Below are 14001 nucleotides of genomic sequence, written 5' to 3'. Positions count from 1 at the left end.
AAGGGAGTATAATGGAGAAGGGGAATAGGGGACTGAAGAGGGAGAGTGAGATGTGTTCACATTGATCTTATATTTTACAGGTTATTGCCATTTTGATCTTTAAAAACATCGCAGTCGCGCTCCCACTTGCTGGCCGTGCCTGCGCAGTTGGGGAAGGGTTGCCGTGACTCGCGTCACACGGGGATTTCTGGCACATCACAACCAGAACCCGCAGCTGCGCCTGCGCAGTTGGGGGCTATGGGTCAGTGGTGGAATATTGCCTTGGGGAACGGGCCCAACGGGTCCGCACCTGGTCTAGTATCATACAAAAATAGCGCAACTAAACCCAGATATTTCCTAATTGTGTGATAGCTTGTCTAATTTATTTACTACAAACTCTTTTGATTCTGCTATCTGACCACCTTTTGACATTTCAAAATTATTATTTCATTACCCGAAAGCAAAGAAGTGTCACTTAGTGTAAAGTCAAAGTAAATGGATTGTCAAACTGACACCTTCATAATTCAAACCACTTGGCAAGAAGCATACAGTTCAAATTATCTCCATGCCCTAAATAGTATTGTTGCTCATTTTAAATCCTTAAGTTGTCGGTGGAAGATGAATGGACATTTGCTCATGAAATCACTGGAGTCTTTAATGTACATCTGAACAAATGAAATAAATATTCGTTATTTGAAACAACAGCATACACACTCTGCACTCATACACCAACTTTGGTTGTTTAAGTCCTGGAGTCGTACTTGGACCAATCATCCTCTGATTTGAAGATGAACATGTTTTATTTCAATGATTTCCAGAAATTAAAATTCAGACCAGTCACTAATTTAAACGTCAATTTTATTGACATCAAATATTTATTAAATTGCAAACTATACAGATATTTAATCTACAAAATATCAAGCAACTGATACCACAGTAGTGCAAAGAGATTCTCTACAGCAGACTGCATAGGAAGGGCAGTGGCATAAAATCACAGTAATTAAAAAAGTTTACATGATTCAAAAAAGCAAACAACAATTTACATGCCAAGACTTTAAATATTAAACTATAACTTCCAGTTTCAATCCCCTTTAACTGTTTTCAACAATAGTAACAGTTTGGCAGTGGTTTGACTGAATTATCAGAGGTTTAATACCCCTACAGTGTGTTTTTCAGAACCCTTATATCTATTGCTCTTAGGTAGGAAAAATATTTGGCAAAATAGACATTCCCTCATTTATAATATACATTTTTGCTCTCAGGAAAACTAATTTACGCTGCAGACCTTGCAGCTGTTTTGAGTTTTTATACATTCTACCTTAAAGAACAGTGATAAAAACAATGACAATTAAAGACATAGCATTGTGACAAATTCTGACAGTCAATGCCAACATCTTAGCAGCTTGGTCAACTGTACAATGATTGCTCTCAAGAAAATTTTGGAAAGGGTGTAGGGAGGGAAACATCAGCAGCATATCATAGCATTTACAAAGTCCGACAGTTCAACATTTTTTATTAAACTACTACTTTTAATCCTCGAATTGAATGGCATCAGCTTTAATAGTAATCAGCTAACATCCAAATCACAGCAGCTCATAGGAAAATGTTCACATATTGCAAGTCAGCTATTACTGACGAGTGTGACTTCCCATTGAATAAACCAATTTGTGATATTCAATGGGAAGTCACACTCGTCAGTAATAGCTAATATTTGAACATTCAGTCCTAGGTCAGCCATTTAATGCATTACATGCTCGCTGCCTGGATATCTGATATCCAGATATCATATGGAAGAGTTATAATAGTAATGGGTTCCCATTATTAACTGCAAGAATTGTTTCACTGTTAAGAAAGGATTTTTAATTGTAAAGAAAGCAATGGAGTGATTATTGCATGTTGAAGCCAGATGAAAGTACACAAGTTGCCAAAAGAAAGGTAAAAAGGACAGAGCTTAAAATGGAACATCCCCCATTGTCGGGCTGGTAATCTCTGGATATAACGATTAGGATTGACCACAAACTGTAATTTGAGTGTGTGTAACAAAGTACTAGTTGTTCAACATCTCTGGCAAGTGACAGATAAAGAATCAGGAGGGATAAGACATTGAGTGAAAAGCAACAAGTTTAGACTTCTAATCTGCTAGAAATGTATGTAAATATCCTAGTTAACTGGCATCTTTCCTAACCTCCTCCTCCACAGCAATTGATTATTTGCATGAGTTAATGTGATGTTTTGAACTAGAACGCACGACTCAAAAATACTTACAGGAATGGGAAGGAGAATGCATGAAGGATATTAGTTAAGCCTCAGTAATTACTCAGGTGAAACATCATTGGAAATTCTCAAACCCCTGGTGTAACTTCACTTGGTAAACAAGCAGAAAAGCTCCTTCTACCAATTTTGCATAAATTATCATGGATAAGGAAATATCTTCATGGATATTTAAGACACATCTGAGCTTGGATTTACCAGAAAACTTTTCATATGACACACTGTATCTAAAGTTCTGCTAATTATTCACTTGTTAAATAATATGTATTGCTTTGACCTTTCACATCTGGCCTCCCTTAATTGCCCCTCCTTAACTGACCTTAAATGGAATCTGAACTGAAAATAAAGCAGTGATACTAAAATAACACTAGGGATTTCAGTGGTTCAGTTATCCATGTTCATGGAGATATTTTTTACTAGGATCCAAAAAAATAGAAAATAAATATTTCATTTGACCTTCATATGTACATCAATGGCTGCTTCTGTAAAACAAATGAGGTGATGCTTTCACTTCCACTGAAGCTGAGAGTGATGACATTTCTCTGCTATGTTTGATCAACAGTACTAATAACCATAACGTAATACAAATGATGTCCCTCACTAATTCTTTTGGATAGAGATAGAATAAGCCTTACATGTCAAGAACGATCAGTGTTGTGTTTCTTATTTGGACTTTTAGTTTATTTGGAATTGTGCCTTGCATTGTAAAATAGGAACTCCATATCCCTTGAGCCAAATGGTTTCTCATATTATTAACTGAAGCAGTTAATGCATGCTCAGGTTCGAATTATTGTATGACTTATTGCACACACAAATCACCATATCGCGCATTTCCACTAAACCTACCTACAACAAACAATCTTCCAAGGCTAAGGGACACCAATTAGGAATTTTACATAGTATTCTCAGTGGTGTAAATTGGAGAATGAAACTAGTTATATTCTTGTATGACTAACACCACATTCATAGTACAGTAATGCTAGCATGCTTTCTCAAAGGACAATACCTGCACCATTATAAAGTTAATAGCTTTTTAAATATAAAATAAAATACAAATAGGAAACCCAAAATTGTAAAAACAAGTTCAAGACAAGTTTGTAACGCAGGAATGAAGAATAACGAACAATCAAAAAGGCTACCGGCTATCTGCAGGTACATAAAGAGCAGTACTCCACTATCGTCAATGCTGCTTTATGTTTGTAAAAAAATTAAGAACAAAATCAATTGAAATTCAATGATTTTTGGGATACCACAATATTAATTTCCAGTATGAAAGATATTGTAAATTATTCCATTTGGCACATGAATGCAGTCATGTGCCAAATGGAATTCTGTCTGAAAATGAAAATGGAATTGGTCAATCAGCAACTGAGAGAGTGGAACTAAATAGTTCCAACCATACAAACTATAAATCTGCTTTTCCAAATCATTCTCAATGTGCCAGACATTTCTGACACTTTTGTCTCAATTTTCGCATTTCCATTAATTGTTGTTTTAGCATTACCACATCAATGTAATTTGCTGTTGCTCGGACTCTCAATATGATTTTTCAAGTAAATATAGAAGAAAAAAATGGAACCACAAAATTATTTCTGCCTCTCACTTTTTCTTTCTAATTCTCTCACTTAACTGCACATGTTTTCTGGTAATGTCCCACCATTTGATTGATGGACAGTACATATGAAATACACATCTTAAAGACTTAATTAGGAACTTAAATATGTAAATATAAACAAATCTTAATAAAGTAGCAGGCACCTGAGAAACTTGTCATCAAATTTAGTCTTACCTAATAAAGTATATTACTTTACAAAATCTGGTTTCAAGATAACACCACTAAATGTGAAAATATTTTCATTATTGTTTAAAGTTCTACTGAATGGAGCAAAATCATTGGTATAGCTTGTGTGCTTCCAGAGATAACAAAATACATTAATGAATGATTGACTACAAAAAAGAAAACAAAAAATCAGAAAAGATCTGTTAACTTCTACAAGCCCCCTGAAGGCAATGAGAAATGTTATATTACATACTGACATTTTTGTCTAAACCAGTGCCAGAGTAAAGACTTCTTAATGTGCTGCTTTTCTCATATACAGGAAGTACATCTGGGATTGAATTTATTGCATATGACAAAAAAAAGTCAACAAAACCTATTGATCCTATTCAGTAGCTGGGCCCTGCCACAGATTTTTAGCTCACATAAAGAGTTCACGTTTCCAGCAAATATCTTGAGCAAATGTTCTGTGTGCCAATCCTAAATCTTGATGAATGGTGCCGTTTTTTTCACTCCAGTGATTCACTTGAAAATATAGTTACAGTTAAGTCAAATTTTAGCCTGGAATTCAATTCCATTTAACACCAGCTCCAACGTACATTTTTAGCAATTATAAAGGAGATTTCAAGACAATTCAAAAGATGCATTCTGTCAATTTTACACGAGTTAGAATAGGTGAATAGCTTCTTAATGATTTGAATAATGGATATTCTTCATTTTTAAAGACGTTAAAGTGTTTGTGTTGTTAACCTTAACAGTTCTCGGCAGGAAGTATGATTCTCCACAACGAGAGGATAATAATCTGTCACCCTCTCTGCCCAATCTGCTGAAATCTACATTAACTGGTTCCTAATTAATTTCTGGTGAAACATTTTTGCTACGAGGAAAATACAAACATAGAATGGAAAACGAAAGAGCCAATAATTTCAATCACAGTAACAAAACTGGCACCTAATTGGCTATGAATATTGAGTATCACAGTGTATTTTGGTTGAGGTTTCATTTGTTAGACTTTATCGGGAATTCCAGGAAGGAACATTTCCAATTTTGTCATCCATTGAACGATTTTACTCACTGAGCATTCAAATTTCACAAAGTTCTGAAGCGTGAACTTCAAAGCAACGTCTTCTGTTCATACAATTGAAGATCAAGACGCACCCATACTTCCCCTGTCGGCACTTCATGCAGAAGAAGGCGTTTTGTAGTTGGCCCCTTGCCTTCCTGCTCCTTTTTGATTGTTGCCACTGGAACCTCTGTCCGACCAAGGAAATCTGTCCAAACATTATATATTAATGTTGATGTGAAGAAGTCACTTAATTCTATCCTGACTATTTCCTTGACAATAGTCAAGAGCCACTAGCGATACCAGACTATCCACCACCATGAAAAGACACAGAGAGCTGGAAATCTCAGCGGGTCAGGCAGCTTTGATTCTTCATACTGAATCTGAAGGGTCCCAACCTGGTGTGCGTGGCTAAATTCCAGAATCTATTTTGTGAGCTGTGTGGAAGTTTCTAAATTGTTGCGTAACAATTTATCAAGAACGTTTCCTGATGTCCATACATTTAATGCATATCAGTAAAGAGTCAGTAGCAGTGGTTTAAAATAAAGATAAGTAATTTCATAAGACCCTAAAATCCTTGTTAAATCTCAATATTTTACTTCACTGAAACTGTATCTAAGTTTATCATACCTAATGTCATGGTTCTGTTAACACGAGTGCCAGAACTTCATAACCCATGTTGCTGTCTTTAACCGGTGGACTGGAAATGTTAATTTATTGGGAAGATAGACACAAAAAGCTGGAGTAATTCAGCTTTGTGTCAATCTGACCTACTGAGTTTCTCCAACCATTTGTATCTATCTTTGGTGTAAACCAGAATCTGCAGTTCCTTCCTATTCATTAATTGGGATTGGTAAAAAAAAATAATGAAAAAACACATAATGTTGTGGTTTTGAAAACTAGGTAATGCAAGTTCAAAAATGTGTGCAAACCTGCGTTTAAAATTTGTGAACAATTATATCTTTTTACCATTGCATCATAAGAGGCATATTTAAATGTACTTATCAAGAGACCAGAAAAAACATATTCTTTACAATGTTCACTCTACTTACATAACTAATATTTCGACAGAATATTTTTATCTTTGCTGGGTAATCACTGAATCATTAAAAGTTATGTTCACTAAGACTAGTGACAACCCATTTATTATAATAATTTCTTGCATGGTATGTGGTCTACCAATCTTAGTTGAGGAAAAAAAAATTGGTTATTACTTGAACTCTTACCATCAGGTGAAAACTGATCTCTTTCAAAGACTGTGATACACAATACATCCTGGTAAAGGTCCTTGATAAAAAACTGGCAGTTAAAGTTCCACTTTGGGTTCAGTGTGTCTGACAGAGTTCTGGTTGTGTAACATTGGGATCCCATGGTGACTTCACAGTAAGGATTACTCTTTCCTGGTAGTGACATGAATCAGACAAAAACTTTTAAGTGAGCACCTTCATCAAACATGCACAATACTTTAAACAATGAACATTCCCTGATTCACCAAGAGGTCTCCCTTTATTGATAGGAAAACTTTCCCATTGGATCATTGTTTCAGTAGCGTGTATGTGTGTACAATCTTGCGTGTTAAATTTACTGAGAAAAGCTGATTAGGAAAAGCACAAAGCCTGCCACTTGGGATGAGTAATGACATGAAAGCTTCAGGAAGAAAATTAGGAATAAGGCTGAATTTTTGTGATGTGCCTTTTAAAACTCTTAAAATATCACTTTTTGTTTGGGCCAAAGCAATTATTATTTTTTTAGTAACTCTGTTGTCATTTACATCGATGTTTTATGGTCTTTCCGTGATCTGCCTCTTCTACACAGAATTGCTCGCTGATGTTACATGTTTCAATGGCACACAATTAGTGATAGGCCATGTTGCATCCATCTGTTGGTCCATATCACTATCTTGGAACCCATCCAAGATCATTATTCCTAAAGGTAGTTATTAAAATTCTTCCAGTTTTTGTACGTGTTATAATTCCAATAGAGCAGTTGATTGTACTATGATTCTACTGTTTTTACCACACAGTAACAATTAAAATAATGAAATTATCCCTCAGTGACTTGAAGTGCAAAACATTAGCTTTTGTGGCCTGAGGACAAAGATCCTTCTACACTTGGGTTTCACATTTCCAGTGGAGTTGCACTGGTTTGGGTGTTAATGCATTTTGATCTCAAGGGGAACACTTTTGGTAGAACTGCTGCCTCACAGCACCAAGGACCGAGGATTGATCCTGACCTTCAGTGCTGTTTGTGCGGAATTTACATATTTTCCTGTGGCACCAGTTTCCTCCCACATTGCAAAGACATGTACTTTGGCTGGTTAAAGCGGCCACTATAAATTGCCTTGCATGTGTGTGAGTGAGTGGTAAAGAGTGGAGGAGGGTGATGCAGGAGGGGGAAGTTGATGAGAATGTGGGGAGAATAGGTTGGGAGAGAGTGAATTAGTGGAGGAATGGAAATACTCTGAAAGCCAGCATAGACTCGATGGGCAGACTAGGGTTCTATGTTGTAAGTTAATACGGCAGGCAAGTTTTAACATGATGCGTCTGCTTCTAGTTCAATGGTAAAAGCTCTTCACGGCCTCAAATTAAACACAATTGACACCGAGCAAGTTCCTAACAAATTAGATTTGATTACATTGCAAAATATAAGCACAATGAATTATGGACTGGAACAAAAATTCAAATCAAAAACAAACTAAATTTAAACACACAACTTCATAAATTTAAATAATTTTCCTCATTAGCTGAAAGCAGTTTAAATGCTATCTGAGTTGAGCCCAAATAATTATTGATTTTTCCAATCATTTACCATTTGCCCTGCAGGGTTTCAGTTCTGTTGCCTCAATAATGCTCACCAAAAGTCGTCCTATTCCACTCGTCTTCTGTGAGCGCGCTGCAAGTGAAAAATAACAAGGTTTGTCAGAAGTGTTTGGCTTGTACACAAAGCTGAGATGGTAGGATAAAGATGAACACAAAATGCTGGAGTAACTCAGCGGGACAGGCAGCATCTCTGGAGAGAAGGAATGGGTGACGTTTCGACCCAAAATGTCACCCATTCCTTCTCTCCAGAGATGCTGCCTGTCCCACTGAGCTACTCCAATATTTTGTGTCTATCTTCGATTTAAACCAGCATCTGCAGTTCTTTCCGATACAGGATGAAGATGAATATCCATCTGCTGTCCAGCTATTCATTCCTACAGATTATAAAGTAATCACTGTCTCGTGATTCACTACATGGAAATTAATCCCAGCCAGGCAGAGACTGCGATCCAAATTAATACAAGCTCTCTCACTAAGGAGGAAAATTGAAGTACAAGGCATTTGACCAGGTTGGATCATTCTGCCCGGAGTCATTGCTCCACTTGCTCACACTCATCCAATCCAGACGTGCAAGGCTGATCTTGCTAACCCTTTACAGCTGTTTCAGTGTAACTGGGCCTCAGATGGTGAAGTCCCGATCTAGGAGCACCTTAACACACTTTGACAGATGGCAACGCAGGGGGTAGAGTTTTGCCAATCGTGAAAGCTGTCGACAAACTTTTAATTTAAAAGCTATTAAAATTGAAATAGAACAGTACAGTGCTAGACAGGTGTCTTCGACCCACAATGTCTGTGATGAACATGATGGTGACCATCTCTTATTTACCTGCATATAATCCATATCTCTCCATTCCTGGATATCCCAGTGCCTATTCAAAAGTGTTTTAAATGCCACTATCATATCTGTATCAACCACCACACCCGACAGCCTTTCCAGGCCCTCACCACCTTCGGTATAAAGAAACTTGCCCCATATATCTCCTTTAAACCTTGCCCTCTCACCATAAAGACTACTGACCAACATCTACTACAAACCCACTGACTCCCATGGCAACCTGTACTACACTTCTTCCCACCCTGCTTCCTGTAAGGACTCTATCCCCTACTCCAAATTCCTCCGTCTACGCTGCATCTGCACCCAGGATGAGGTGTTCCAGACCAGGGCATCGTAGATGTCCTCATTCTTTAGCGAACGGTACTTAAAGCACACGGCATTGGGGGTTCAGTATTGATGTGGATAGAGAACTGGCTGGCAAACAGGAAGCAAAGAGTAGGAGTAAACGGGTCCTCTTCACAATGGCAGGCAGTGACTAGTGGGGTACCGCAAGGCTCAGTGCTGGGACCCCAGCTATTTACAATATATATTAATGATCTGGATGAGGGAATTGAAGGCAACATCTCCAAGTTTGCGGATGACACTAAGCTGGGGGGCAGTGTTAGCTGTGAGGAGGATGCTAGGAGGCTGCAAGGTGACTTGGATAGGCTGGGTGAGTGGGCAAATGTTTGGCAGATGCATTATAATGTGGATAAATGTGAGGTTATCCACTTTGGTAGCAAAAACAGGAAAGCAGACTATTATCTAAATGGTGGCCGATTAGGAAAAGGGGAGATGCAACGAGACCTGGGTGTCATGGTACACCAGTCATTGAAAGTAGGCATGCAGGTGCAGCAGGCAGTGAAGAAAGCAAATGGTATGTTAGCTTTCATAGCAAAGGATTTGAGTATAGGAGCAGGGAGGTTCTACTGCAGTTGTACAGGGTCTTGGTGAGACCACACCTGGAGTATTGCGTACAGTTTTGGTCTCCAAATCTGAGGAAGGACATTATTGCCATAGAGGGAGTACAGAGAAGGTTCACCAGACTGATTCCTGGGATGTCAGGACTTTCATATGAAGAAAGACTGGATAGACTCGGCTTATACTCGCTAGAATTTAGGAGATTGAGGGGGGATCTTATAGAAACTTACAAAATTCTTAAGGGGTTGGACAGGCTAGATGCAGGAAGATTGTTCCCGATGTTGGGGAAGTCCAGGACAAGGGGTCACAGCCTAAGGATAAGGGGGAAATCCTTTAAGACCGAGATGAGAAAAACATTTTTCACACAGAGAGTGGTGAATCTCTGGAACTCTCTGCCACAGAGGGTAGTTGAGGCCAGTTCATTGGCTATATTTAAGAGGGAGTTAGATGTGGCCCTTGTGGCTAAAGGGATCAGGGGGTATGGAGAGAAGGCAGGTACGGGATACTGAGTTGGATGATCAGCCATGATCATATTGAATGGCGGTGCAGGCTCGAAGGGCCGAATGGCCTACTCCTGCACCTATTTTCTATGTATCTATGAACAGGGGTTCCCCTCTTCTATTATAGATGAGGCTCTCACCAGGGTCTCCTCTATATCCCGCAGCTCCGCTCTCACTACCCATCCCCCTACTCATAACAAAGACAGAATCCCTCAGAATCCCTTGTCCTCACCTTCCACCCTATCAGCCGTCACATACAACATGTAATCCTCCGACATTTTCGCCACCTCCAACGGGATCCCACCACTGGCCACATCTTCCCATCTACTCCCCTTTCTGCTTTCCGCAGAGATCGTTCCCTCCGTAACTCCCTCGTCAATTCGTCCCTTCCCACCCAAACCACACCCTCCCCGGGTACTTTCCCTAGCAACTGCAGGAAATGCTACACTTGTCGCTTTACCTCCTCCCTCGACTCCATCAAAGGACCCAAGCAGTCTTTCTAGGTGAGGCAGAGGTTCACCTGCACCACCTCCAACCTCATCTACTACATCTGCTGTTCCAGGTGTCAACTGCTCTACATCGGTGAGACCAAGCACAGGCTCTGCGATCGCTTCGTCCAACATCTCCGGTCAGTTCGCAATAACCAACCTGATCTCCTGGTGGCTCAGCACTTCAACTCCCGCTCCCATTCCGAACCCGACCTTTCTGTCCTGAGCCTCTTCCATTGCCAGAGTGAGGCCCACTGCAAATTGGCGGAACAGCACCTCATATTTCGCTTGGGTAGTTTATACCCCAGCGGTATGAACATTGACTTCTCCAATTTCAGATAGTCCTTGCTTTCTCTCTCCTTCCCCTCCCCTTCCCAGCTCTCCCATAAGCCTACTGTCTCTGCCTCTTCCTTTCTTCCCCCCCCCCACCCCGACATCAATCTGAAGAAGGGTCTCGACCCGAAACATCGTCTATTCCTTCTCTCCATAGATGCTGCCTCACCCGCTGAGTTTCTCCAGCATTTTTGTCTACCTACCATAAAGCTATATCTTTTTGTATTTGATTTTTCCATCGTGGAAAAAAGGTTCTGACTGTCTACCCTATCTATGCCTCTGATAATTTTATATCCTTCTATCAGGTCTTCTGCAACCTCTGGCGTTCCAGTGCAAACAATCTAAGTCTGTCCAACCGCTCCCTGTAGCTAATACCTCCTAGTCCAGGCATCATTCTGGGATGGTGTGTTTTTACTTGAGGAGTGAAATTAATGACAGAAAGATATGAAAGGGAAAGCAGACTAAATGAAGTAAAAAACTTTTTTTTTTAAATTGAGAACAAGGAACTATAGATGCTGATTTACAAAACAAATAAGTGCCAGAGTGGGTCAGGCAGCATCTCTGGAGGACATGGATAGGTGATGTTTTGAGTTGGAACCTTTCTTTAGAAGGAGGATCCAAGCTGAAACGTCACTTATCTATGTCCTCCAGAGACACTGCGTGACCCGAGTTACTCGAGCACTTTGTGGTTTAATCGTATGTTTTTATACATGTACACATAAACACATACTATTTATACCTTGATAAGCTTTTTCACGTTTTCCTTTCTCCGTCTCGAGAAACTGTTCAGAAGCTGCTTTAATCTTTTGAACCCAGGCAGTTCTGCAAAGGAGTGAAAGACAACTCATCAAAACTCGGGGGGGGGGGGGGGGGGAAGGGGGAAAACTGGACAAACATATTCATGCATTCACAATAATTAGCCAAGTTTTTTTTACCATTTCAGAAACAAAATTGACATTAAGTTCCAGAAGGATCCACCTTCAAACTTCTTGGAAATATCTCAAAGTAGTTCACATTCACAAAATAGTTTAAAGAGTAAACTATTTTTGTTATATTGGCAAATATATACTGCTTTGCATATAGTCATAGAGCACACGATTAATTGATCTACTTGGGTAATATGGGTTGATAGGTGAATATAGGGAGAACCAAATTCTGAGAGAGAAAGGAATCAGAGGAAATGACCATTACAGTACTGCATGAATGGACAGGGCTTGAGCCAATCAGGTCCTTCAGCTAATGGTAAGCAAACAACATAAATCTATTCAAATCCCAGTTGAATTTAAAAAATCACTTTTATAATGATAAATAGTTATTTCTTATGTATAAAATTAAATAGAATCCTTGGTACCAAAACCTATACAACACAAATCTTATCACTATAGACAAAATCCAAATATCTTCTCGCAGAGTTGATACATTTTTCCTTAAATGGAAATGTCAAAGACTAGAGAGCATAGCTTTAAGGTGAAAGGGGCAAAGTTTAAAGAAAATGTGCAGGGCAGGTTTTTTTATGCAGAAGTTGGTGGTGCCAGGGATGGCAGTGGACGCCAATACAATATTGTTATTTAAGAGGCTTTTAGATGGGCACATGGATATGCAGGGAATGGAAAAATATGGATCATGTGTGGGTAGATGAGATTAGTTAAACTTGGCATCAAGTCCAGCACATACATTGTGGCCGAATGGCCTGTTCCTGTGCTCTATGTGGTATGTTTATTCAAGTCAATACATGAATGTAACCAGCCAGGATTAATAAAATAATAAAAGTGACTACATGCATTTTCAGTTATTAATCATTTACATGTTCCATTAATCATAATAACAAGAAAGCAAAAAATAAAAACACAAATTTTGTTTTATTTCAATCCATCATCACTTAAAGAAGTGCAAGGAATTAAATTAGGCCGTCTCCATGCACACAATGTCCTCGAGTCCAAGGCAACAATCCACAAAAAGACAAAACACAAGTGAATGGCAACCCCAAAAAACAGGTTGGGTCATGCAAGAGCAAGAATCAGGTTACAGTTTCCTAGTCCCCTGGAGTGCTACACAACAAATTGAGAACATGTGTAGGAAGGAACTGCAGATGTGGTTTAAACTGAAGATAGACACAAATTGCTGGAGTAAAGGGTCTGTCCCACTTGGGTGACATTTGCGTGTCATTTACGCGACATCCTAAAAATTGGTTGGCGCATCGTGATGTGCGGGTGGTGGTGTATGCAGTGACGCGCGGCGCTCCAGGATTTTGGAATGCTCAAAACCCTCGCACGCTACCTGCGTGACGTACTGATGGCGTACGCTGACGTACTGACGGCGTTCGTGTAGCGCGTGGTGACGCATGGTTACGCACAAACATTGCCCGTGCTAACTTATTATGTGTCACCGTACGTCAACGTCTGTAAGCGCTGCCCGTACGCCGTCGGCGCTCCATTTGCGTGTCATTGAAGCGCCGCACCACGTTACCACCCAGGTGTAAAGCGCGCGTAGTTTTGAACATTTTTCACTGGGAAAATCCTTGCCACGGAGATCAGACTAAGTACGAACGACATCGCAAATGGCTCCCAAAAGAAGCAGGGCCCTCAAGAACACTTGGCGCGCGACTGTCGTACTGCTAGACGATTTTCGCGCGACAGTCGCGAGCCTGTCGCGTAAATGACGCACGAATGACGCCCAAGTGGGACAGGCCCTTAGCAGGGCTCAGCAGGACGGGCAGCATCTCTGGAGAGAAGGAATGGGCGATGTTTCGGGTCAAGACCCTTCTTTAGACTGATGTCAGGGAGAGGGAGATACATAGAGAAGAAGTGTAAGGTGTGAATATAGGACATCGGGATTGGAGATAAAGGATCATGTAGAATAGATTATTGTTAGCTGTGAGAAGGTAACAACAAAGCCACCAGATATAAAATGCAGTCGGAGATAGTTAAACTGGTCGGAGAAATGGGAAGAGGGAGGGATGGAGAGGGAAAGCAAGGACTACTTGAAGTTAGAGAAGTCAATGTTCATACTGCTGGGGTGTAAGCTACCCAAGCAAAA

General features: G+C 39.9%; 1 protein-coding gene across 6 annotated transcripts in view; it reads right to left on the bottom strand.

The window, feature by feature from the left end:
- Positions 1-820: 820 nt before the first annotated feature.
- The window catches only part of itsn2 (intersectin 2), a 168655-nt gene continuing 155474 nt past the window's right edge, over positions 821-14001 (bottom strand). For all 6 annotated transcript variants that reach the window (XM_033021309.1, XM_033021311.1, XM_033021313.1 and 3 more), the window contains 4 exons: positions 11705-11787; positions 7899-7982; positions 6317-6490; positions 821-5298 (listed from right to left, as the gene is read on the bottom strand). In XM_033021309.1, coding sequence (XP_032877200.1) covers positions 5141-5298; positions 6317-6490; positions 7899-7982; positions 11705-11787 — 499 coding nt within the window. In that variant the 3' untranslated portion in view covers positions 821-5140. The remainder of the gene's footprint in view (positions 5299-6316; positions 6491-7898; positions 7983-11704; positions 11788-14001) is intronic.

Source organism: Amblyraja radiata, chromosome 5 (assembly GCF_010909765.2).
Source record: "Amblyraja radiata isolate CabotCenter1 chromosome 5, sAmbRad1.1.pri, whole genome shotgun sequence".
Lineage (NCBI taxonomy): Eukaryota > Metazoa > Chordata > Chondrichthyes > Rajiformes > Rajidae > Amblyraja > Amblyraja radiata.
The sequence above is the reverse complement of the archived record's forward strand: the minus strand, read 5'-3'. Positions and strand labels throughout refer to the sequence as shown.